Source organism: Watersipora subatra, chromosome 9, assembly GCF_963576615.1.
Source record: "Watersipora subatra chromosome 9, tzWatSuba1.1, whole genome shotgun sequence".
NCBI lineage: Eukaryota > Metazoa > Bryozoa > Gymnolaemata > Cheilostomatida > Watersiporidae > Watersipora > Watersipora subatra.
In genome coordinates this window covers 19,145,791-19,169,379 of record NC_088716.1, presented here as the reverse complement: position 1 = coordinate 19,169,379, position 23,589 = coordinate 19,145,791, and the positions used below count along the sequence as shown (strand labels likewise).

Here is a 23,589-nt window from a genome sequence, read left to right as displayed (position 1 = left end):
GGAGATCCTACTCGATCTAAGATAACAGTAACTCCTATTACTCGTAATCTTGCTGATGATGAAACCGATGAATCAGATGTATCAGAAGAAGAAAATACAAATGAAATCGAAGAAAATAGTTATTTATCTGATCAACCTACAAATCAAATCGAAAGAAATGAAAATGAAGTGGACGCTGATGATGACAATTTAGTTGGTATTAATGATAGAGTCGAGCCCATCGTTCCTATCGAAAATGAAAGAGAACAAGATAATCAGGATATCATTCCTGTTAATGATGATGAGGAATGGGATGAGTTAATAAGAAGATATTGGAATGCTATGAAAACAAAAAGACGACGAGGAAGAGTTGTTGAAACGTTAAACGTAAATTTATGGAATGGAAATATTCCTCAAGCAGAACTTCCAACTCCAAACCATTCGGAAAGAATATGGAACGAGATGTTGACAACTTGGAATGGGTTACAAACAAGAGCTAAGTTAAATTGTAGTGTGGGATGCATTCTTGAACATAAAACTTCAGGAGAATTAAGATAATTTCATGCTTCATCGAATAATGCTACAATTTTCAAAAAAGCAAAACTGATTACAACAAGACAGGAACTACAGAATTTCTTTGAAGAATTGACAAGACAAGATCTTGCTGCTATAGCGATTCGAGAACGCCCGAATACAGCTTGGAAATTGAATGTAATTACCAATATTTCATTCTATTTCTATAAATTGATTGGAATGGGGCAAATAGGGATGGCTTCAGATCTTCCGACTCACATTCTTAACAATCGACATGTAATCACTATGCATAACATTCCTCGTAGCTGCACTCCTTACACAAACAGTCTCTGTTTCTTCAGATGTTTAGCATTGAAGGTAATGTGTAAGTGTTCAAACCGATGTAGTTGCACCAGACAAAGACCAAAACAGCAACTTGTGAAGGTGCTATTTCAAAAGTACTCGAATCACATTTCTTCTTCCTCATCCAACAAAGATCTGATGAATAATTTTCCTGGAATTGAGTTAGGAGACTTAATTTCTCTTGAGAAATGTTTTGACCTCCGTATAACCGTATTTTCTCTGAATGCTGATGAAACCTCAACAGTCATCTGGACATCGTCCCAAAAAGAGGGAAAGGAACTCTTCCTCGATTTGCAGAACTCTCATTTCAGTTTCATCAAGGATGTTAATGCTTATACTAAAGGGTTTAGTTGTCCTTCCTGTGAAGTGAGCTTTACAAAAAGAGGAAATTTCAATAGACATAAATGTAGTCAAGAAGTAGTAACAAACTTCATCTTCGAAGGAGGAAAGTTTAAGGCAACACCTACAATTTTCGAACAACTGAAACGAGAGATAGGAATATCCGTGGCTGAGGAAGATACTTATTACCCCTTTTTAATCACCTATGATATCGAGTGTTATCTTCCAAAATCCGACCTTCCACCAAATTCCAATTCGGTTACATTCACATCGAGACACGAATTGATGAGTATATCAGTTTGTTCAAATGTACCCGGATTTAAGGATCCAAAGTGTTTTGTAAGTGAGGGAGATACTGATTCTTGTATATCTTCTTTTGTTCAGTATATTTCCCAAATTGCTGATGAAGCCCGGGATATCCTTGAAAAAAAACTTTACTACATTAGACAGTTGATGAAGGCAAAAGCTGAAAAGCAAGGAAAAGTTGAAGAAAGATTTAAATCCTGCAAATTTTCCAATCCTCGAGTATACCATTCAAGAGAGGAATTTTGTCATTTATTTAATCGTTTCGACAAATTCATCTCATGTATTCCGATTCTAGGATTTAATTCACAAAACTACGACCTGAATGTGATGAAAGGACCTCTACTTGGATGTCTTCAAGACACAGAAGACGAAGATTTTGATTTTGTAGTGAAAAGAACAAACAAGATGAGCTGTATTCAATCAAGAAGATTCAAATTCTTGGATATTTCCAACTTCATTGCTCCAGGATTTTCCTATGCAAAGTATCTCAAAGCTTTCAAATGCTCTCAACAAAAAGGATTCTATCCTTATGAATATATGGATGATCTTGAGAAGTTGAAACAACCGTTTCTACCAGCTAAAGAATGCTTTTACAGTTCTTTGAGAGATGAACATATTTCGGATGCTGATTATGAAATCTGTTTAAACATTTGGAAACAAGAGAAGATGAAAACGTTAAAAGATTTTCTAGTATGGTACAACAATCTCGATGTAGTACCATTTGTTGAAGCTGTAGAAAAACAAAAAGAAGTTTACAGAACCATGGGAATCGATATGTTGAAAGATGCCATTTCACTTCCTGGATTGGCAGTAAAATGGATGTTGAAACTTTCAGATTCGCCTCCTCATCCTATGAGTTCTCATCATCAGACAATCTCATCACATCATTTCAAAACTTGTCAACCTGTCTGTCTGATCAAGGAAAGTGATAAAGATATTTACTTTACTATCAAGGACAATATCGTAGGTGGACCTAGCATTGTTTTTCACAGACTTCATGAGTCGAAGAAAACACTGATTCGAGAAAGAAAGTTTGGAAAGGAATCCAAACTTTGTGAACTTATTTTAGGAGTTGATGCAAATGCATTATATTTGTGGAGTATGATGCAAGAAATTCCTACTGGAAACCCTAGAATAAGACGATTCGAAAATGGATTTGCATACACTCATTCTCGAAAAATAGCATGGCTGCTCATGGATGGTTACAATTTTTGACTTGGAAGGACAATATTCAAATCTTACATGAAAACAACGATAAAGAATTTAGAATTGGACAACATAATCTTCCTGTTGATGGATATTGTGAAGAATCGAATACAGTGTTTCAATTTCATGGATGTTTCTGGCATGGACATAACTGTAACAAGACCAAAGGAATAAGTATACATCCATATAAGAATCGACCCATGAGTGAAGTTCTGGAGGAAACGATAAAGAAGGAAGAGTATGTTAAAGAACTTGGATATCGTTTAGTAAGAATCTGGGAGTGTGAATGGAACAAGATGATTGAGGATAACACCGAGATTAAGAACTTTATTAGTATCTCCAACGAAGAGTTTTATCCTTCCAATTCCTTTGCCACCGAGGATGAGATTATTCAGCAGATTATAAAAGGGGAGATATATGGATTCATTGAATGCGATATATCTGTTCCTGAAAACTTATACGAAAAGTTTTCAGAAATTAGCCCCATTTTCAAGAATACATCTTTGAATAGAAGTCATCTTAGTGAAAGTATGAAAGAATTTGCTGAAAAGGAAGGAATGCTACCTCAAGAACAACGAACTTTGGTGGGGAGTATGTTTGGAGAAAAAATTTTACTACTCACCACTTTAGCAAAATGGTATCTTAATCATGGATTGATTATAACCAAAATATATCAAGTCATAGAATACACCCCTAGAAGAGTTTTCCAGTCATTTGGAGAATCTGTCTCAAATGCTAGAAGAGCTGGTGACAAAGATCCTGACCAAGAGTTGATAGCCACAACCAATAAACTCATTGGAAATTCATCGTACGGGAAAACAATCACTGAGAAATTAAAACATCGAAATGTCAAGTATATTCAAGGAGATTATGAAGCATCCTTGAGAATACGATCACACAGATTTGAATCTTTGGAGGAAATCGATGATAGCTTCTATGAGTTGACTCAACACAAGTCTTCGGTTAGTAGTATATATTTATTATCTTATTGATATAATTGAATCATAATGAAAAATTTACTTGAGCTAATATATGTAAAGGAATCTAATAAGACTGTATATATATTTATTCAGATGAAAATGGATATACCTGTACATATCGGATTCTCCATATTACAACTGGCTAAACTTCGGATGTTGGAGTTCTACTATGACTTCATGGATAGGTAAGTAATCTCATTTGTATCTTTTAGAAAAAATATGTATAATGGTAAACATTTGAATGATAATTTTTGAAATGGGAGTATTATAATACTAAGATAACAAGAATTAAGGATTGAAATTTTTTTATTTTAGATACTTCGACAGAAAGGACTTCCAGTATGTGGCGATGGATACAGATAGTGCCTACATGGCTCTTTCAGCACCTATGGATAATATCGTTAGAAAAGAGATCGCTGATATATACTACAAAGAATATGGAAAATGGTTTCCTAGGATGTATTGCGATCGACACGCGGATGATTTCCAACTCTGTAAATCTGTTCCTACAAAGTTGTGGGAATTACAAAATTGTTGCAAAGAAGTATATCAATATGATATAAGGACTCCTGGTTTATTCAAAGTAGAATTTTCAGGTCATGGAATAGTAGCCTTAAATTCTAAGACTTACTTTTGCTGGAATGATGAAACTCATTCTACAAAGCATAGCAGTAAAGGATTAAGTAAAACTACGAATAGTTTTACAAAAGACACTTTTTTTACAAGTATTACAAGTAGTAGACAAGTATTACATTCAAGATCTCCTAAGGAAGGGGTAAACAAAGGTTTTGTAAAAAAAGACAATAGAGTGTTCTCATACACTCAACTTAGAACTGGATTAACATATTTTTATTCAAAAAGAAGAGTATGTAACGATGGAGTGAGCACAGAATATATTTTAGCATAATTTTTAGAAGTGAATTTGTTGTTAAGTATATATGATAGTAGAGTTTTGCTCCTCGATGTATTATTACTATAAAATTTTATTTTCTTCATTGGCTCTTCTTTTCGTATATACAATATCAATAATATATAACTAAGCTCATATAAATTCAATATACTATCCAATGTAAAATCATTTCGAATGTAGACTTTCTCATAGTAACATGACTCAAAACATTCTGATTAAAGATTTTGTTCCATTCGAGGTTGCAGAAATAATCCCAGATAACATCTTGGTTCATCTTGACAAAAATGAACAAATTCGTACACATCTTACCGAGGAATGTTTATACTACATTCTAGGAACAGCTGCTTTTAGAAAAGTTGTGTCATTGAAAAGATTAAAGTCCAACTGTGTCTGCAGTGCGTTGGAATGCAGGGAATGTTTGGAATCAACATTATGTGTAAAAGAAATATCGATAACACCCTCAGATTTGAAGATGACCTTTGAATGGGTTGATCTTGAAGCTACCATTCGAGAAGGTAAAATTGGAAAAGAGGTTGATTTAGAATGGATTAACAGATTTATCGCGACCGATTTTAAAACGATGGAAGAAACGATTTTTGAAACCGTGTTTTGGAATAGAATTCGGCACTACATGACTCATCCTACTCAACGTGATGAAACGAAACAACTGCTCTTCAGAAGACTCATTCATATAGCACAATTTCCATTAATCGGAGAAAGAGTGGAAGAGGAAATCGAGCATGAAATTGATGATGTAATTATAGATGAAAAATCTGTTGGATGAAAATAAAAAATAAAAAAAGATTCGGAATTAAGTCTACTCCTCTAGATTTCTCCACCATTCTTCAATTTAGCTTTGTTGGTGAAGAAACCAAAAAAAAAAAAAACGAAGAAAACAGAAACAATGTCGGTTATATTTCTAGAGGAGTTTATTCCAGCTCATCTTAAGGATGGACAATTATCAAGAGTGGTTGTAAAGAAAAACACAAAAAAATTCATCAGAAGAGTTACTGAAGAAACTTTTTACTATGTTATCGGATTCTATATCTATAAACGTTTCGTAACATATTTAGAAAGTCGGTGTGGATGCTTCGAGGGAGCTCGAGGATGTCAATATTGTATTAGAATAATGCAAATACGATATGGAAAAGAAGGATTGACTCGACAAGAACTTCATGAGACTTTTGCCGAACTCGATATTGGAACGTGTTTGGAATCTGCTCAAATCGGACCAAGGAGTGACAAAGTCCAACTATCATTATTATCCTCACTTGATTGGAACACACCTTCAAACATAATATTAACCGAAACAAGACTTTATTCATATTTGAGAGGAGAAGCCAATGATCAACATGCTACAAATCGTTACTTCAGTGAACTCCTACATATCAATGGGAAGAATTGATAATCATCACAGTTAGACTTTGCATAATTCTTTATATTTAATCACTTTATATCCAAGAAGGATTGACTCATCAAATAGAATTGAATAACTTTTTTTGTATAGTATTTCAAGATAATTTTGAAGAATGAACTATATATATTATATTGACATACTTTTTTATGCATTTTCTTTGCCTACTTCAGTCAAGAGAGTAGTATTTTAAAAAGACACTATGACTATAATGAATTTGCACATTATAATATTTCTCATTTTACGCTTTACGGGAATAATAAATGGAAATCAAAGAATTCAATATGTTACCGATGCGAATAACTGCTTAAGCAGAACACTCAATGAATTTGAAGTTTCATTACTACTTCCATTCGAAGAAACTACTTTATATCACAAGAATAATGAAACATGCGGAAGAATATTTCCATTGGACTACTTTCATTGTGGTTATCCATTACCAGGCAATCACAGATTTGCGTGTAAAGAACTACTAAATGAAGATGAAACAGATGGAAAAAACCTATACCTTAATCCTATAGTGTCAGCACTATAGTGTCCTATAGTGTGAGCAAGTTCTAACATATTCTGAATGTGAATATTCAGTTCAAAATTCCACAATCGATATTCTAATTGATTTCAAATTATTCTACAGAGGAGAATTATGTGGATATAACTCTACTCTTTCAATGTTGCAATGTCCTCCAGGATCGAATTTTCAAGATATTGACTTTATCTGTAATCTTCAACCTATTTCAAATTCTACTACACCTAAAGATACCTTCATATATGATAATATTGGAAATAATGAAGGATTAGATTTGTTACTTCCTGTTCAGTTTTTCAATTCTTTGGGAAAATCAACTCTTATTTTAGTTCTTCGATGTGACACAGAAATTGATGAAAGATGTATTCCAAAACTTTCCTTTTTAAAACGAATGACAGAATGATTTTGAATTTTTTGTAACATTTATAGTTTATATTTTATAATAAAAACTTATCTCTCATTCAACCAAATATATAACAATCTCCGGAAAGTCAACCCCTCGGTGTCTCAGATATTAACCCCCTCACTCATCCGGTAGGTAATCTCTCGCTCTCCTCGATAATCCGCGAGATCCACTCCGGAAAACCATCCAGCCCTCGATGTCCCAGATATTCACCCCCACTATTCCACCGATAATCGGCGACGATTCGCCCGACTAATCCGTGACGATTTCCCCGACTAATCCCGCGATAATCCGCGTTTAATCGGATGACTCATCACCCGCTAATCGGATGACTCATCCACAGATAATCCACCGATTACGCCAGGAGCGGATCCGTAACCCCTCGAATTCAACCCCCTACTCTACACCACAATTTCCCCCCAAACCCCAACATCTCATTCAACTCCACACGATTCAATCTACACCCCTAGCCAATTTAATTCACAACCCCCTTTTTCTATCCCCCCCCGCTGGATCCGTCACTTTTGTGTGTAGATCTGCTCTCTATATACTACTCATACTCGCTAGTATATTACTCATATGCAAACTCACTATTTCATCTGTGTAACTGCTCGGCAATAATGTCACTATTGTTTTTTATCGTTTTCCTGTAAACTACTAATTACCAAATTAAACCGTCCGCTGGAGTTTCCGGCAGTGCTAAGCTTGACGCTTCTACACACAGACGTTTATTTCTATCTCTGAAAATAATCCACACACTTCTAGCACGAAACACCTTCAATGTCAATTTACATCAATCTTTTTATTTTTTTAGACAGCACCATCTAGTCTGCAAAAAAATAATGAAAACCATTTATGTCGACAATAATGTAAAACAAAAATATGTTAAATCTTTATTTTATATAATAAGAGCGTTTGTCTAATTCCCTTTACTTTATCGACATGCCTAACAAATTCTCATGGCAAACTAGACTGTCAGGATATTAGTATATATATAATAATAATAGATTTAAATCAAATAAGTCTTTACATCGGCTTTTTTCTTAAATGTAGCATGAGAAAAAGCGATATTTTTAAAGCTAGCTATGAGATTCTCGCTATTCAAATCAAATTTGAAATCATATATGTACACTGACTTGACACTTTCCGATATATGGAATTTTGTACGAAGTCTGAAACAAAAACTTTACATAAATTATTGTCGTTATGTGGAATTCATGTGATAGGAAGTATTTGTTATAGGAGCTTCTACTGTACATATAAATAGCTCAGTAGTCAAAGAAACAAGTAGATATAAATAATTCAATGGTTTACTATTGGGGTCCTACCATGTTTTATGACGATATTGACGACCCGACGACAGGGATATTTGAAAAGTGACAGACGAGGCGACCATTTATCACTGTAGGTGACGAGTGATGATGGTTGTGTAAGTAGGCTTACTGAAGGTACTGCTACACATAACAAACTTTTTGTTGGTTCTGAATTTTAACCGAAATCTCGAAATGAATGAAAAACACAGAATTATCTGAGCTGTGCATGCCCACCGAATTCGTTGACAAAACGCTTTAATGCGAAACGCTTAAACTGAATTACGATACACAATAAAAGTGCGAAGGCAATTCAACATAGTACAAGCAATGTAACTGGTAAGGTTGCGCTATTGTTGGTTAGCGAGCATGATTCTAGCAACTTTTAAAGTATATGTAGTTCGAAGCACATAATGGGACATGTAATAAACATATCACGGCAATTCACCATAGTAAATACGATGCAACTAACTTGATTGCGCTAAAGATAGTAATATTTTCTACCACAAAACTTTTCCTGCTAAAAAGGAAATTGTTATTATTAAAAAAGAAACGATTGGTAGCTATAGTGTATAAACTACAAATACCAACAAGAGCGTAATTTAAGCAGTCATTGAATTGCAGTCATACTTTAATTGTGTGTAATTATACGTCTCTTGGACTATACTAATTGCAAAAGCTGCTAGAATCGTGCTCGCTAGCACGATTCTAGCGGCACAGAATAATTCTGTGGGCTGCCTTCATTTTGTGATTTCGGTCAGAACCAATGAAAAATTCGGTACATGTGGCCGTACCTTTACTGACTTATTATTTGTCCATAAATCAACACGATCAAACAAATCTTCGCTAGTTTCTGTTTGAAGCATCTGGCCCAGCATTTATAGACTGCCATGTAATTTAAGTAAACAGCAATGAAATGCCATGACACACTGTCAGCTAATCCGTTTCCAAGTCTGTGACTGACAGTGATTATTAAAGACAATCTCGGTCTATTTTCAGTACAAGTGTAGCCCTAAAAACCTAAGACGCCTGTCACTCTTTGCGGAGTAATCAGCAACGCTCCCAAACATTACTAATAAGTTTGTGAAGGTCGTTGGTTGAGCCATGCTTTTGATTAGCAGAAGTTCAAGCTGAGCAAGTTCCCGGTTTTCATCGAAACCCAGTGCCACCAGAATAGATATTGGTAATAAAACAACGAATGTGAAGAAGGAGATTGTTTTGGTTACCAACTTGAAAGAGGTGACGACAGTGATTTTAAAAGTGACGACAATGATTTTAACAGTGACTATTCTGACGACAACTTTGTGTGGTAGGACCCCCACACCAATACCGTGGTAATAGGTTACATATTCGAGCAAATGAGGTCCTTTAGTACCTTTTTTCACCAGAGTTTCACTAAAGTATATGTTGCTGTAATGTACAAGTTACTGTAACAAATCAGGTAAATATATAATAACATTTTCAATGGATGAAGGAAATGTAAGGGTTATAACTTGGTATGAACTACAGACTGATAATATAGCAGGATATTCCTATACTAAGGTATGGTATGTTATTTATTCACTTAGTTTATTACAGTTAGAAGGAGAATCACTACTCTGGTTGTATAAGTGAAGGTAACTATGTACTGTTTTACCTTTCCAACTGGCAGTTCTCTAGAATGTTCTCTAAACACAGCTCCTTCACCATAGGGCAAAGTAAGTTCAGTGAAGGAATCTTTCCTTTGCATCTAAAGTGTGTAATGGAGACTTCACCAACATCCTTAAGTAATTCCTCTACTGTTTTGTCTTGAAGAGAAGCAAAGAGCCAATCGTAAGACTTTCGTGTAGACAGACTGTACTGAACTCTGTAGACTATAAAATAAGTGGTGAGAATATAATAAACGCCTTATATTATTTACAACTATGTTTTCGTCATATTAACAACAGTAAACTCTAAACAGGAAAAAAGAACCATCATCCTTGAGATGGACTAAAGTTTATATCTACTGAATGTTTAGAAAAATTTTATAGTTTGAAGATAACACATAGATATCCTTTCCATAGAGTTATTTTACCACAAGTCAGCCAATAACATTTGATTATCAATATTCATAAGATACTTCTCAGCGTCAGCCGTGTAATACGCCACTGCAGGCTAATACAGCTTCAAACCTGGCTGATCTTGTAAATTGTGCCAAACACAATAATTGTAGCATTATATATATTTAGAATATGCAGTCATCCTGATAGTTTTCTGAGAGCTCTGTTACTTATTTTCCTGTGGTTCACCAATGAGCCGATCATCAAAACCATATCAAGGTAAGAGCGTCAGGCCGAAGTAACAGACTGAAGAAGAATAGGCTTTAAATTCGCAAACACTTTGTGATTGATGATGATTGGAAAACATTAGAATACTAGTGAAGTACTGAGGTTCACTGTTGGTCTCATATACTTAACACCTTTCAGGAAGTTAAACTAGCTTGACATAACCCTCTATCACTAACCATTTCTCTGCTAGATATTCCACCTTCATCTCTACCTAAACCCTTACTATACCTTCAACTTCAATATCCATGAACGGGAAAGTTAGTACTTGTTAGTGTCAGCAGGTTACCAAGCTGAAAATTAACAGCAAACATTTTTACATAAAATATCAAATAATATGATTCTCAAAGTCTGTCATCTGTTTTCTATGGCGCCTTACAGTGCCTCGCGTTGCGTGTTTGCAACTCGAGTTGATCAACTCGAGTTGCACAACTCGAGTTGTGAACGCGCAACACGACCTTTCAAAAGTAAGGTGCAATATATTGGTTTTACGGTAGCATAACCGTAGATATGGTTATATTTACGATGGTACATCAAGAGGCACCCGTTAGCTAATAGAAATTAAACTATGTGTGTACTGTAAAACTAGAACTAATAGCGAATTATTAGAATTATACTGTGCCGAGTTTGCAACTCGAGTTGTACAACTCGAGTTGCAGAACTCGAGTTGTACAACTCGAGTTTGTAAATATAACTCGAGTTGTACAACTCGAGTTGCACAACTCGAGTTCATCAAAACCCAAGCCGAGTTCTTTCAACAGCAACTCGAGTTCAACAACTCGGCTTGAGAACATCTCATCATTTTATTTTCTCTAGCAATATTTTCTATATACGGAATTTATTTTGGTGCATCATTAAACGCCGTTAAAATAATTTCTATGTTCATTTTGGTGTTCATTCAGTTTCTTGTCAGATTCTAGAGAGATGACTCTTTTTTTATTTGAAAAAGAAGTTGCCCGGCTGGCTGCGAATTTCTTTTTCCCAAACAGGTTTACATACGGCAGTAAAATTTTGGCTCATGATTGGCTTTAGTAATTGAGTTTTAGTAACCAAAACTTACATCATTACATTAGAAATCAATGGTTATAATTAGAAAGCAACACAAAATTCTAAATAACGTAGCAAAACTGATGTTATCATTCAAAAAGTGCTGTTAAAGCGTAAGAGGCGCTCACTTAAAACTCATTAATTTAAGCCATTTTGAATAATATTTTGGAATTTTGTGTTCCTCTCTAATTACAACTATTGACTTTCAATGTAATGATGTAGGTTTTGATTACTAAAACTCGATTACTAAAGCCAATCATGAACCAAAATTTTACTGCCGTATGTAAACCTGTTTGGGAAAAAAAAATTCGCTGCTCGGTTCTCATATAGATTGTTTTTAGTTTGCTTTTTAATAATATAATAATGCCAATATATAATTTAAATATGTATACATATTTAAATCATTATTATTATTAATATTAAATTTCTGTAAATGAGACACCCCAATTACTCACTTTGCTTTCTTTACGAACCCGTGTTAGTTTTGCGTATAGGTAACACAACTCGAGGTCATAAACCCAGGCCGAGTTGTACAATTCGGCAACTCGAGTTGGACAACACGGCAACTCGAGTTGTACAACTCGAGTTGTGAACGCGCAACGCGAGGCACTGTAAGGCGCCATAGTTTTCGGTAAGATCACCGATAGCTATTATTAGAATCTTGGAATAAAAAATCCGTACTGAAGAAGATTTTATCTCGGACCCTCCTATTCGCCAGTTCAACGCCATCCGATTCGGCAACAGAAATTGATAGACTTGCTAGGCCATATTTGTCGCTATATGGGAGCAAATACAATGACGCAACGTTATGGCGTACCGCCAGTAGAAGACCTAGCTATGATTAGTAAGCTTACTGAAATCTTCCAATGGCAATGAGCCAGGCTAATAGCAAGTGGTAGGCAACTCTCATCACTTCTCAATGTTTATAAGCTGATTTTTAATCTCCGGACAACGCCGGGAGGCACAGTTAGTATCAAATAATAGAGAAGTAGTGTGCTAGTAGGTAGATGTATTGTAAAGGAAAGTATACAGAGATTGTTGATTAAGTAGATGTTAACAGTATCAGGAAGTGCTGACTAAGCACATCAAAAATATAACAGAAAATGCTATAACTCTTCCTTATCCTTATAATTTGATATTTACACCCATTTCTTTATTAATCTAATTGAGATTAAATTTTAAATTAAAATTTTTAATTAAATTTTAAAATAAACTTTCATATTAATTCATATTGAAATGTAAATTAAGGTTGCAAGGTAAAGTGACATTGTTTTAACCAGCGCTACTGGTAAAGCGAAATAGTGGAAGGGCTAAAAATAATGATAAAACATATTACTAAGAAATAATCAGATATTTTATCCAAACTATAAAATGACAGTCAGCAAATTTGGTCTCCATGCTAACCATACTCTTTCATATAACAATTTATCTTACCAGTGGGTTTTGAAGACCTATCTTTTTTACTGGGTGTGCCTTTGAGTTTCTTACACTTGCGTTTTGGCATAACTCCTGAATGACTGCAGCTAAATATAAAAAGTCAATACATTAAGAATCAAACTTGACAGATCACAAACCCCACAAAAACACAATTTAAGACAATTTGGACAATTTTAAACATCAGAGAGTGTAAATTTTTAGAAATCCATTTTGTAACTAACGGCTTGCTGCACAAATGTACCGTCGTATATTTACTTTCTGAGATAGAGACAACTCTCAAGGTAAAAACAATTCTCGTGTGGTATTCAGTATTTTGAATGCGTGCTATTTCTGGTATACTTTTCACAATTTAACAACAGGTCAAATTATCCATGAGCTACTTAGGATGGTTCTAGAATTTACTAGAGAGAAGCTTTATAACTTTAGGTGAGTAGCACATTCAGTTGATAGTTGTTTGTTGATCAGAAAAGGCTCTCAGACTAGCTAATAATAGTCATATATTGTAATTGACAGAGTCAGCGTTATGTATTGTTAATTTGACACTTGTCCAAAATATTCAGCATCCTGGCTATTTTAAACATAACATTACATGTGCTAGAGGGTTAATCCTTATAATATATGCGATGGGAAAACATTGTAACATATTGTAATATATGTAACACATTGTAACATATGTAACATATTGTAACATATATAACACATGGAACATATTGTAACACCTGTAACATATTGAAACATATGTAAAATATTGTAACATAATGAAATATATATAACATATATACCATATTGTAACATATATAACATATTGTAACATATTGAAACATATGTAACATATTGTAAAATATGTAACATATTGTAACATATATAACACATGGAACATATTGTAACATATTGAAACATATGTAACATATTGAAACATATGTAACACAATGTAACGCATTGTAACACATGTGACATATTGTAACATATATAACACATGGAACATATTGTAACACCTGTAACAGATTGTAACATATGTAACATATTGTAACATATGTAACATATTGTAACATATATAACATATTGTAACATATATAACATTTTGTAACATAAGTAACATATTGTAACCTATGTAACATATATAACATATTGTAACATATATAACACATGGAACATATTGTAACACCTGTAACATATTGAAACATATGTAACACATTGTAACATATGTAACATATATAACATATTGTAACATATTGTAACACATGTGATGGAAAGAAAACTGTGACAACCAGTTATTAAGTAGTAAATAACGTAATAAAGTATTAAATAGGCAGAATTAAAGCCTGTCAGGTCTTCTCTGAATGTAATCTCTGAGGAACTCTCAGCTTCATGTATCTGCAGATGTCATAGTTTACAAGAGCCAGCGCTGACATTTTACCCTTAACCAATCAGAGACAGTATCTTAAAGCAGGTACCTTATTTATTCCTTTATTAGACATGAAGTAGTCTTCATTATATTTATTGTTGGTTTCCTCAAATTTTTCATTAGATATACTCAATGAAATGGTACTCAATATATGATTGTCTTTCTAGATACTTTATATACAGTAGATAAACATGCCTCATTCAGCAGATTTTATGCCTGATTTCCATATGACAGCGCAATGATCGTGCTCGGCCCAGTGATCGTGCGCAATGCATTTCTTGGGCCGCGATGCAGTGTTTCCATATCGCGCGTAGGCGCCATGCTTGCATTGGACAGGGTGGATAATTTTCTTACTTTTTCGTATGAGAGACATAATTCTTCGGAAAAAACAGCCTTCTGTTGCGAAATTGCGCTGTCATACAAAAACCAGGCTTACTCTTTCGTACGGGAGGCCGATTTCTTAGGAGCCACAGCCCTCCGTTTGAATTGTGGGATAGATTGAAAAGGTCTAGCAGTGTATTGTGGGATACATCATCGCACGCACCAGCGTATCATCAGCGTACGCACGTCGCGCGATCGTCGTGCGCTGACGTTTTCATATCAAAGCTGGCCTACGCACGACGTCATGCGCCTTGTTGTGAGAGCCTTGCGCTGTCATATGAAAACCAGGCTTTAAAGGTAGAGCAAGCAGCCTTAGGCTATAAAAACAATGAAGTATTGAAGTTCCTTACAGACCAATCAGTAATTAAACTAGTCCTAACACCTAATACTGATATTCTTGAACACTTTACAGACTAAGGCTAGACCAGCAAAACATGTGATGATCACAAATGTACGCTTATATCTGTGAGTTTGTAAACTATGTTAACCACAGATATGAGTGTTGTATTATGGGATTTGTTAGGCACAGGCTATATTGGTCTCTGAGCTCACAGGTGGTCTTGGCTCACAAACAGTACAGGTGGTCTTAACAATTACGGTAAGTGAATAAAGCTGGATAAAGCTAGAGTATAAAGCTAGTGGATAAAGCTAGTAGATTAGGTAGTATAAGGCAGTGTGGGGAGTATATAAGAAAGTGTAACTAAAGATGTACTCTCTTCTTCGCATCAATACATGTAAGTCTATTCATTTATACAACAATGAGATGGTGAGAGTTCCTCAGAGAATTTACACAAATGAGATTTGAAATAAGCAACAGCCCAGTACTTGGCAAGTTATTCTGAGCTCTGTTTGATAAATTATAGTAGAGAGTTACTTACTAAATTGTTATTGTAACTTGTCAAACTAGTTCAAGTTATGAACAGGGATTGGCTATCAGATCATACCATAAGAAGATATATCTGCCAGGTCTCTCCCAGATATTAGAACATCGGCTTTCACAAGCTGTAAGTGTTCGACTACCCTTAGTTACAATCCCAACAGTTAAACAAGCGGAGGCCAAAGATATGAGCCGCAGCTTGCCAATCACACTAGAGTAGGTATTCAAACAGACAATGAAACTAAAAACTAGTTTTATAGCAGTCAAATCAATAGAATTACTAAAGGCCTGTGCGGTTCGCGCTCATTCAAATCATTCATACTATCGGTGCTCATTCAAATCAAGGTTTAGCCAATGATATACAGCCCCCCTCATGGGGGCTGTATATCATTGGTTTATCTGTGCGATGGACCAAAATGACTATCTGTTTTGACATCATCACCAATAATAAGTTGTGCACACTAGGAGCGACTGTCAGTGACCACTAACCAATAATCAATATAAATTCAGAACTTGCATTCCTGATATCGAGAGCCTTCTGTTACATTAACATAGATCTTCTGGCATACACCACGAGCCTAGTTATCTACCATGCTTGCCGAATGACGTTGACCTTCACAATGGTTGAAATTGGAACCGATGCTACAAAAACAGCCAATCAAGATGCTAACGGATGAATTATTCGGTGTTGAAATTCAGCAAGTTGAAAGTCCATCTCATCGTCATTAGCAATGATGAAGTTGGGCGCTCATTGTAAAATGATGTCATAACAGCTAATCGTTGCGGTCCATCAAACAGCTATACATCGATTGGAGCATTAATTTGCATAGGCCTTCCTAACAAACAAAGTAGGAAAGATTGAATTTTAGAAAATCTGATTAAAACTAGCTGCTGAGATAAAGTTGACCGCGCACCAATTGTGAGCCAAAACCACCTAGTTCATCAGAAAATCGACTTTCCCCAATTTCTCTCAACAGCTTTTGCTGTATGACTTTGATATTGAAAAATAGATAGATTCAGTACATAGGTTACACCAATTATTTTAGAGACTTCTAGTGCACTATGTACTTCTGGTGTAATGGTAACATTCAATTTACTAGTGGTACCTAATGTACTGGAGACACCAAGTGTACTAACAACTTCAGTGTATTATAGTGATGACAGGTGTAATAGTAACACCTAGTACATATATGACATAAAGTGCACTAATGAATCCGATTGTATTTGTGACATTCAGTGTAATAGCGACACTGTGGACTAGTGGCTACTAGTGTAATAGTAGCACCTAATACAGCCAGTGTACCAGTGATCCCAAGTGCACTAATGACACCCAGAGTACTAATGACACCCAGAGTACTAATGACACCCAGAGTACTAATGACACCCAGTGCACTAACAAAATCCTTGTTACACACAGCTGAAAACTATTTTTTGCACAAATAAAGTATTGATAGGCATCTGTAATGCATTGTTTATGAGTCGTGTCGAAACAAACAGAGAGTAGACGGTAGAGATTGATCTGATGCATCGACGAATGGCTTGAATAGTTATTATGATCTCAACACAATTTTAATGTTTTCCAGTACACGCTAGTTGTGTACAATATGAGCTTTAGAATGATGATGACAGCAGAGCTTCACACATACAGCTATTTATATATGTAATTGGCCAAAGGCACTCCCACTAATAACATATACACGAAAGTCACTAGTATAAATTGAAGTTGTTCATAAAACGTTTCATATCATTTTCTCGATAATTAAATATGTAAAAACCCTTGTTTTAAAGCTCAATATCACAAACTAGAAATATCTTTGTACTTACTTTCATCATTTAAAGCATATATAAAATTAAACAGACACTCATAAAACAGCTAATTTTGACAAGAACTTTAGATCCCAATACTGTATTGTCTGACTAAACAGCATATGTGGAGCATACAACTCCAAGATGTTCATACCTAAAAATTGTATATGATTTGCTGGTTCTTTGAAACCTACTAAGAATGTAAAAATTCTATTTGTGCTACTTGAGTATTAGTCAAAGTACATGATAGAAAATACACAGCAATGTTATTTAAACTAAAGTTTATACACAGTATTTGCTATTAAATGTTCAACTAACTTGTGCACTGGTAATCAAGTGATGAAATTACTTAAGGTAATAAAGAATTGTTCATCATTAGACATAATCTCATAATCAAACCTGTTTTTGTCAAGTCTTTTTGTCTCCACTTGATGGATTCTACTTTCACTCTGCTGTGCTTCCTTTAGTAATATTGCAAAAACTCAGGATTGTGTTCCTTTAGTGTAGGATGAGATAACTCTGAAGTAAAATGAAACGGCTGAAGAGCTTCTGCAAATGTACAACTTGGTGTGCCATTTTTTGAAATTCATAAAAAACTAGCTTTGTTTGTCAAAAGAATCCTAAAGATTAGCTATGTGAAAATACTAAACTGTACCAGGGCATATATTGGTGACAAATACTGATGACTTTTATTTAGTTTATTATTTGAAGACTAATTAGAAACTACTGGTATTGCTTGCTGCCACAACGTTTACTATAATAAGAGCCGTGTCTGTCCATTTTTTCAATTGTCTGTGGCCACAGTGAAAGCGTTCAGAAAAAATATTGCCCCATACAGGACTTGAACCCAAATATCTCTAATGCAGCCAAGCAATCTGTCGACTGCACCACTTGATCATCTTGCACTAATGTAGAATACTTATGCACATAGTTACTACTTATGATGATCCCACGCAGCGCTTGGGACTACCAGCACACTAGTGGTTTGCAAAAGCCAAATGGTTTTTATACAATCAACTTCTAGGACAGCTCTGCGCGATTTTCTATATACACATTAAACGATTGACTGACTTCAATCAAACGATCTAAACAACTAATTCGACTAAACGATCAAACTGACTTTGCTTTGTTGGGTGATGAAACAAAAGTTGACACAAAGCGTAGAGAGACAACTCCAACTTCCAACAATACTTTAATCTTCCTTTTCAATGCATATCAATTTGTTAGTTGTAATGCTTAGTGTCAAGTCATAAAAGTCTGTAAATTGCCAGATTATCTATCAGATCATAGGATACACTAAACTATATAATATTATCAGTAAATAGTTGCAAAAATAAACAACACTGCATGATTGACCCACCTTAATTTGGAAAGATATACAGTAAAGACTCACATAATATAGGCTTAACTGAACGAAAATAATTTATGTAAAAGCTTCTCCTTTGTACTGCATAAAAAACTTTAACACAATCTAAGGTGGAAAGTAGATGAAAGGTTTGCAGAGCAATTTGATTAACGTGAATCCTATAGTTACCGTTCAAAATATCGCTTTCTCTCTTTCCATATTTAGGAGGCAACATAACCTATAGGAGTATTTTTCTTAGTTCCTTAGCATCACATGTACGAATAGAGTAAAGAGAAGAAGTGGCTGCACAACTATTCAGAAATATTTAAATGAAGTCATTTGGAGCAGGTGTTGGAATGTCGCTCTCTCAGCCTGAATGTCACGAGTTGGAGTCTAGCTAAAGAGCATCTTTTATTCTAGAACTTCACCCTGGCTTTGGACAAATGGACAGACAGACACCTGATGACCCGGTTGCAAATTTATGGAGTTGTATGCCTGCCTATATGACTCCGGGAGGTAAAAAGCAAGGAGGTCGTTAGGTTGAGCCCCATCAGTGAGAAGGCAAATCTTGAAATGCCTTTCTTCGTGGCTCACCGGTATGTTATGAAGCTTGAAAAGCTTGTGATAATTTCAAACAGTCGACCCCTTTGTACGGACAAACATTGGCAATTGTTACCTGGCAACGTGCAAGTGGTACAAGAGAAGGTAATACTGGCTAGGACCAAGAAAAAAGAGACCCCAACCGAAATAAGGGCTGAGCTGGAGTTACTAAAACATAGGCCTGAGGACCCAGAGTTTAATCAAGAACGCGGGACCTAGCTAAAAGATCAGCTGCAAAGTGAACAGAAGGAATAATGAAAGCGCAATGTCCCAAAAGAGGCAGCCAAGCCCGCGAGTCCCTCGCTGGCCCAACCCTCGAGGCCGGGCCAAACGGCACTTGATGTCCCTTGGCAAAGCTCTCGACCATCTGACCAATAGTTTAAATTGTGTGTGTATTTGTCTCAGTAAAATAAATAAAAATTTTTGTATATATGCTCATAAAAATTGATGCTGACTAAAAATACATAAATTAAAATAAAAACGTGAAACCATAAAAATCATATTACTTGGTAAAAATGTGATTAAGATATGATAGGCTATACACATAGATCTATAAAACGGTGTTTGCATAGGTTCACTCTAAATTTTATTGTAGACAGGCGTTCTGAGGATAGTTTTGGCAAAACAAAGATTGGTGCGGCTTCTGATCTGGTTTGAGCTTTTTATGGCTAGGCGGCAGTCATATAGCTGTTGGACAGACTGCAACTCTGAAACGCCGCTAAGTTTCATAGCTGATTTTACTACCCTTTGTAATAACCTCTTAGAGTCATTGGTGAGATGGGCGGATTGGATGTGGGTGTTGCCCTAACACAACGGCAGGGATGGAGAGCGTTTTGGCCAGGCTGCCATTGTAAGCTAATGACTCTAATGACGGAAAAACTCATGTCGAGTCACATGTTAATATGTTTGGTTGCATACAAGTAGTGAACAACCAGTACTTGCTTATATCAATAACAAATCAGTATGTTGATAGTCTGTGCTGCTTTGTTCTGGGTTGTTTCAACCTATCTGACATTGACAAATATGCGGTTATGAAACTAGGGCTAAAGATTATAAAAAATCCCATGAAGCAATGAATGAATTGAAGCAAGTGATTAGTTGTTTTGATCAAGTACATAATATGTAAGGGGTACAGTTACCACCTACCTAACCACTTCCTTGTACAGTTAACACCTATCTAATCATTTCCTGGTACAGTTAGCACCTACCTAATCACACCCTGGTACAGTTAACACCTACCTAGTCACTTCCTGGTACAGTTAACACCTACCTAACCACTCCCTGGTGCATTAAACACCTACCTAATCACTTCCTGATACAGTTAATACTTACCTACTCACTCCCTGGTACAGTTAACACCTACCTAATCACTCCCTGGTGCAGTAAACACCTACCTAATCATTTCCTGATACAGTTAATACTTACCTAATCACACCCTGGTACAGTTAACACCTACCTAATCAACAGTACGCCATCACTTTGCGTCATGGTATTTGCTCCCATATAGCGACAAATATGGCAAGTAGCCATGTTTTGATCGTCCGTTTTAAAATGTTTCAAGGAGATAATTATACCTTGTGCTGCAAGCCTCTAAAAAAGCTTGCAGCACAAGGTTACGTCTAATGTGATTATTGAATAACCAAGTCTTTTGCCTTTGAATCATTTTGTTAAAATACATAAATCTCCTATATATATCAATGGGAGTTGATTATGGAAACGAGTTTATTGAAGAAAATAGTATAACAGATGCTCTTAAACAGGTCTCAATGAGACAAAATTAGGCAGATTTTGAGAAAACAGGCAACACAGGAAATCAGAAAATACACTTGTCCTCTGGTCAAAAGGTTAAAACAGACCACTCAAAATATTATAATTAAGAACATATTCATATACAGTAGACGCTACCACAATGTAAATAATATGTAAGGGGAACAGTTACTGAAAATTCAAGTATGTTCATAGAATACCGATTTTATTGATTTTTCAAAAATAAATTACATGATTTGCGGTTGTTTTGGCGAGGCTTTTATCCGGCCAAAGGGTTAACGAAAAAATGAGAGACCACAAAGAGTGAAAAACTTGACCATCGTGTTAGCCCACCTCGCCAATGAAACAAGACTGCCACCTGTGATAATATGTACATTTTTAGCGTAAAAGCCAAATGCCGCAATGCAGATTTCTGTCAGGAATTCAAGTACGAGAAGAATGATGGATGGACGATAGTGGATGTGTCAAATGGAATGCAAAAGTGGGGGTGTCTCTCATAATATTTAAATTGATAGATTGACACTCGAACACCTGACCATTCAACAGTCTTTATGTATTTCAGAATGATTATGCGATTATTCTCTGCGCTTCAACACACCTGATGACCTTTTATGAAACACTAGATTGGCAGTGTACTAGTATACATAACGGAGATACCCATATGTGCCGTTTTCTCTCCCAAGTAGGCCCACGGCCTGAGATAACACAATGTTTTAAGGTTAACTACGAGACTATAAGAAATCAGCTTTGGGACAAATCAAATAGTTTACAAAAACTCTTTAAAGGTTGACTTGCAATAAAATTCACATTACTGTTATTTGGTATCAAAAGATTCACCATGTCTTACTCTGATATGTTGTAGGTGCAAAAGACGTGGGAATGTGATTACAAGCTCTTAAAAGCTATAAAACGAACAGTTAATCGCAGCCACAAAGACCGCCTTAGTTTGGATTCGCTTTCCAAAACAGCTCAAATATGACGGAGTTGTTACAGGATGGTTTCTGTTTACACTTTCATGCAACCTCATTCATCGAAATATTTTCACAAATATACTTCACGCATTCAATAAAACCATGTCTATTGTTTTTACGCATCTGTTTTATCGCCATTGTAATGCTGTCACTTTTAGCACTGATATCTTATAACTTACCGTAAAAAATCGTTAAACTTTTTAACCTTAGCTCGAAGGAGTATATATCATTGTCTGATAATCATGACGAGCCTGTTGGTTACCTGTGATAATCAAAAAGAGCTGTAAAAATTATTTGCGAAGTATTGGGTCACGTGATCAGATTACGACTTGACGATTGAATAATGCCAAAAGAAAACTGTAAAGTAGTGAGCATCTATATTTGATACGGGGTCTTCGGTAAAACCCGAAGTGTTTCTCATAAACTAGTGCTACGATAAGATTTACATTAAGCTTTTTATTGGCTTTTCAATTCACGTGAGAACATATGTGACATGACGATAACCAAACTGGAATGACTACGTCAGATAAATAAACAGATTCCAATCTACGGTGGCTTTTCGTTTTTGAGCTTTTAAGAGCTGGTAATTACATTTCCACATATTTGACACCTACAACACAACAGAGTAAGACATGGTGAATCTTTTGATACCAAATAACTGTAATGTGAATTTTGTTGCAAGTCAACCTTCAAGATATGTGTAATTTACTTTATAGGAGGTATACGTTATAGGAGCGTCTACTGTACGTTGAAAGCTGTCTACTATATACAATAATTCCTGTGCAAAAGCTTGTGATAAGATAGCCAATCAGAAAAGTGCTCTATTGTCTTTCAGTTGGCGGAGGAGTGTAGCCAGGAAATAGGTAGAGCTTTTTACCATCAGTTGGCCAACACATCAGGGTGGGCTGCTGTCTGCTTACTCTTGGATATCTGTTGTTAACCTCTATGCTTTTTGCTCTGACCTTCTTTGCTATCTACAAGGTGAAGCTTACTTTAGTGTACCCAATAAAAGCCCTGCTTCAGTTGCAGAAGTACTATGGTAGACAGCCGAGCATGTTTGTGAAGGGGCATACGTTCCTGATGGTTGGACATGCATGTGGTGGAACTGATAGAGTTTTTACACCGAGTTGAGAGTTTGAGCAGATATGCCGGGGTAGCTAATACTGCTGATAGATTAAGGTTTGCCCTAATAGTGGCAGTCAATGAGCTGAGAGAGAGAAAGATGAATAGAGACTAGATGAAGAATGATAATTTGACATGGAATATGTTGAATGAGGCATTGAGGACTCAAAAGGTGGTGAATAACTCAGACAGGTTCTTGAGAGTGGAGAGTAGAGGTGGTGACTTGAAAATTGAGATTAAGAAGGGAGTCAAAGAAAAGCAGTCAGGCATAGTACC

General features: G+C 35.6%; 1 protein-coding gene across 1 annotated transcript in view; it reads right to left on the bottom strand.

Annotated features, from left to right (window-relative positions):
• Positions 1 to 23,589, bottom strand: part of LOC137404862 (uncharacterized) — a 115,816-nt gene that overhangs the window by 9,780 nt on the left and 82,447 nt on the right. Inside the window, exons 4-5 of the mRNA XM_068091089.1 lie at positions 13,037 to 13,125; positions 9,886 to 10,102 (exon numbers count right to left, since the gene is read on the bottom strand). Of these exons, the coding sequence (XP_067947190.1) occupies positions 9,886 to 10,102; positions 13,037 to 13,125 (306 nt within the window). The remainder of the gene's footprint in view (positions 1 to 9,885; positions 10,103 to 13,036; positions 13,126 to 23,589) is intronic.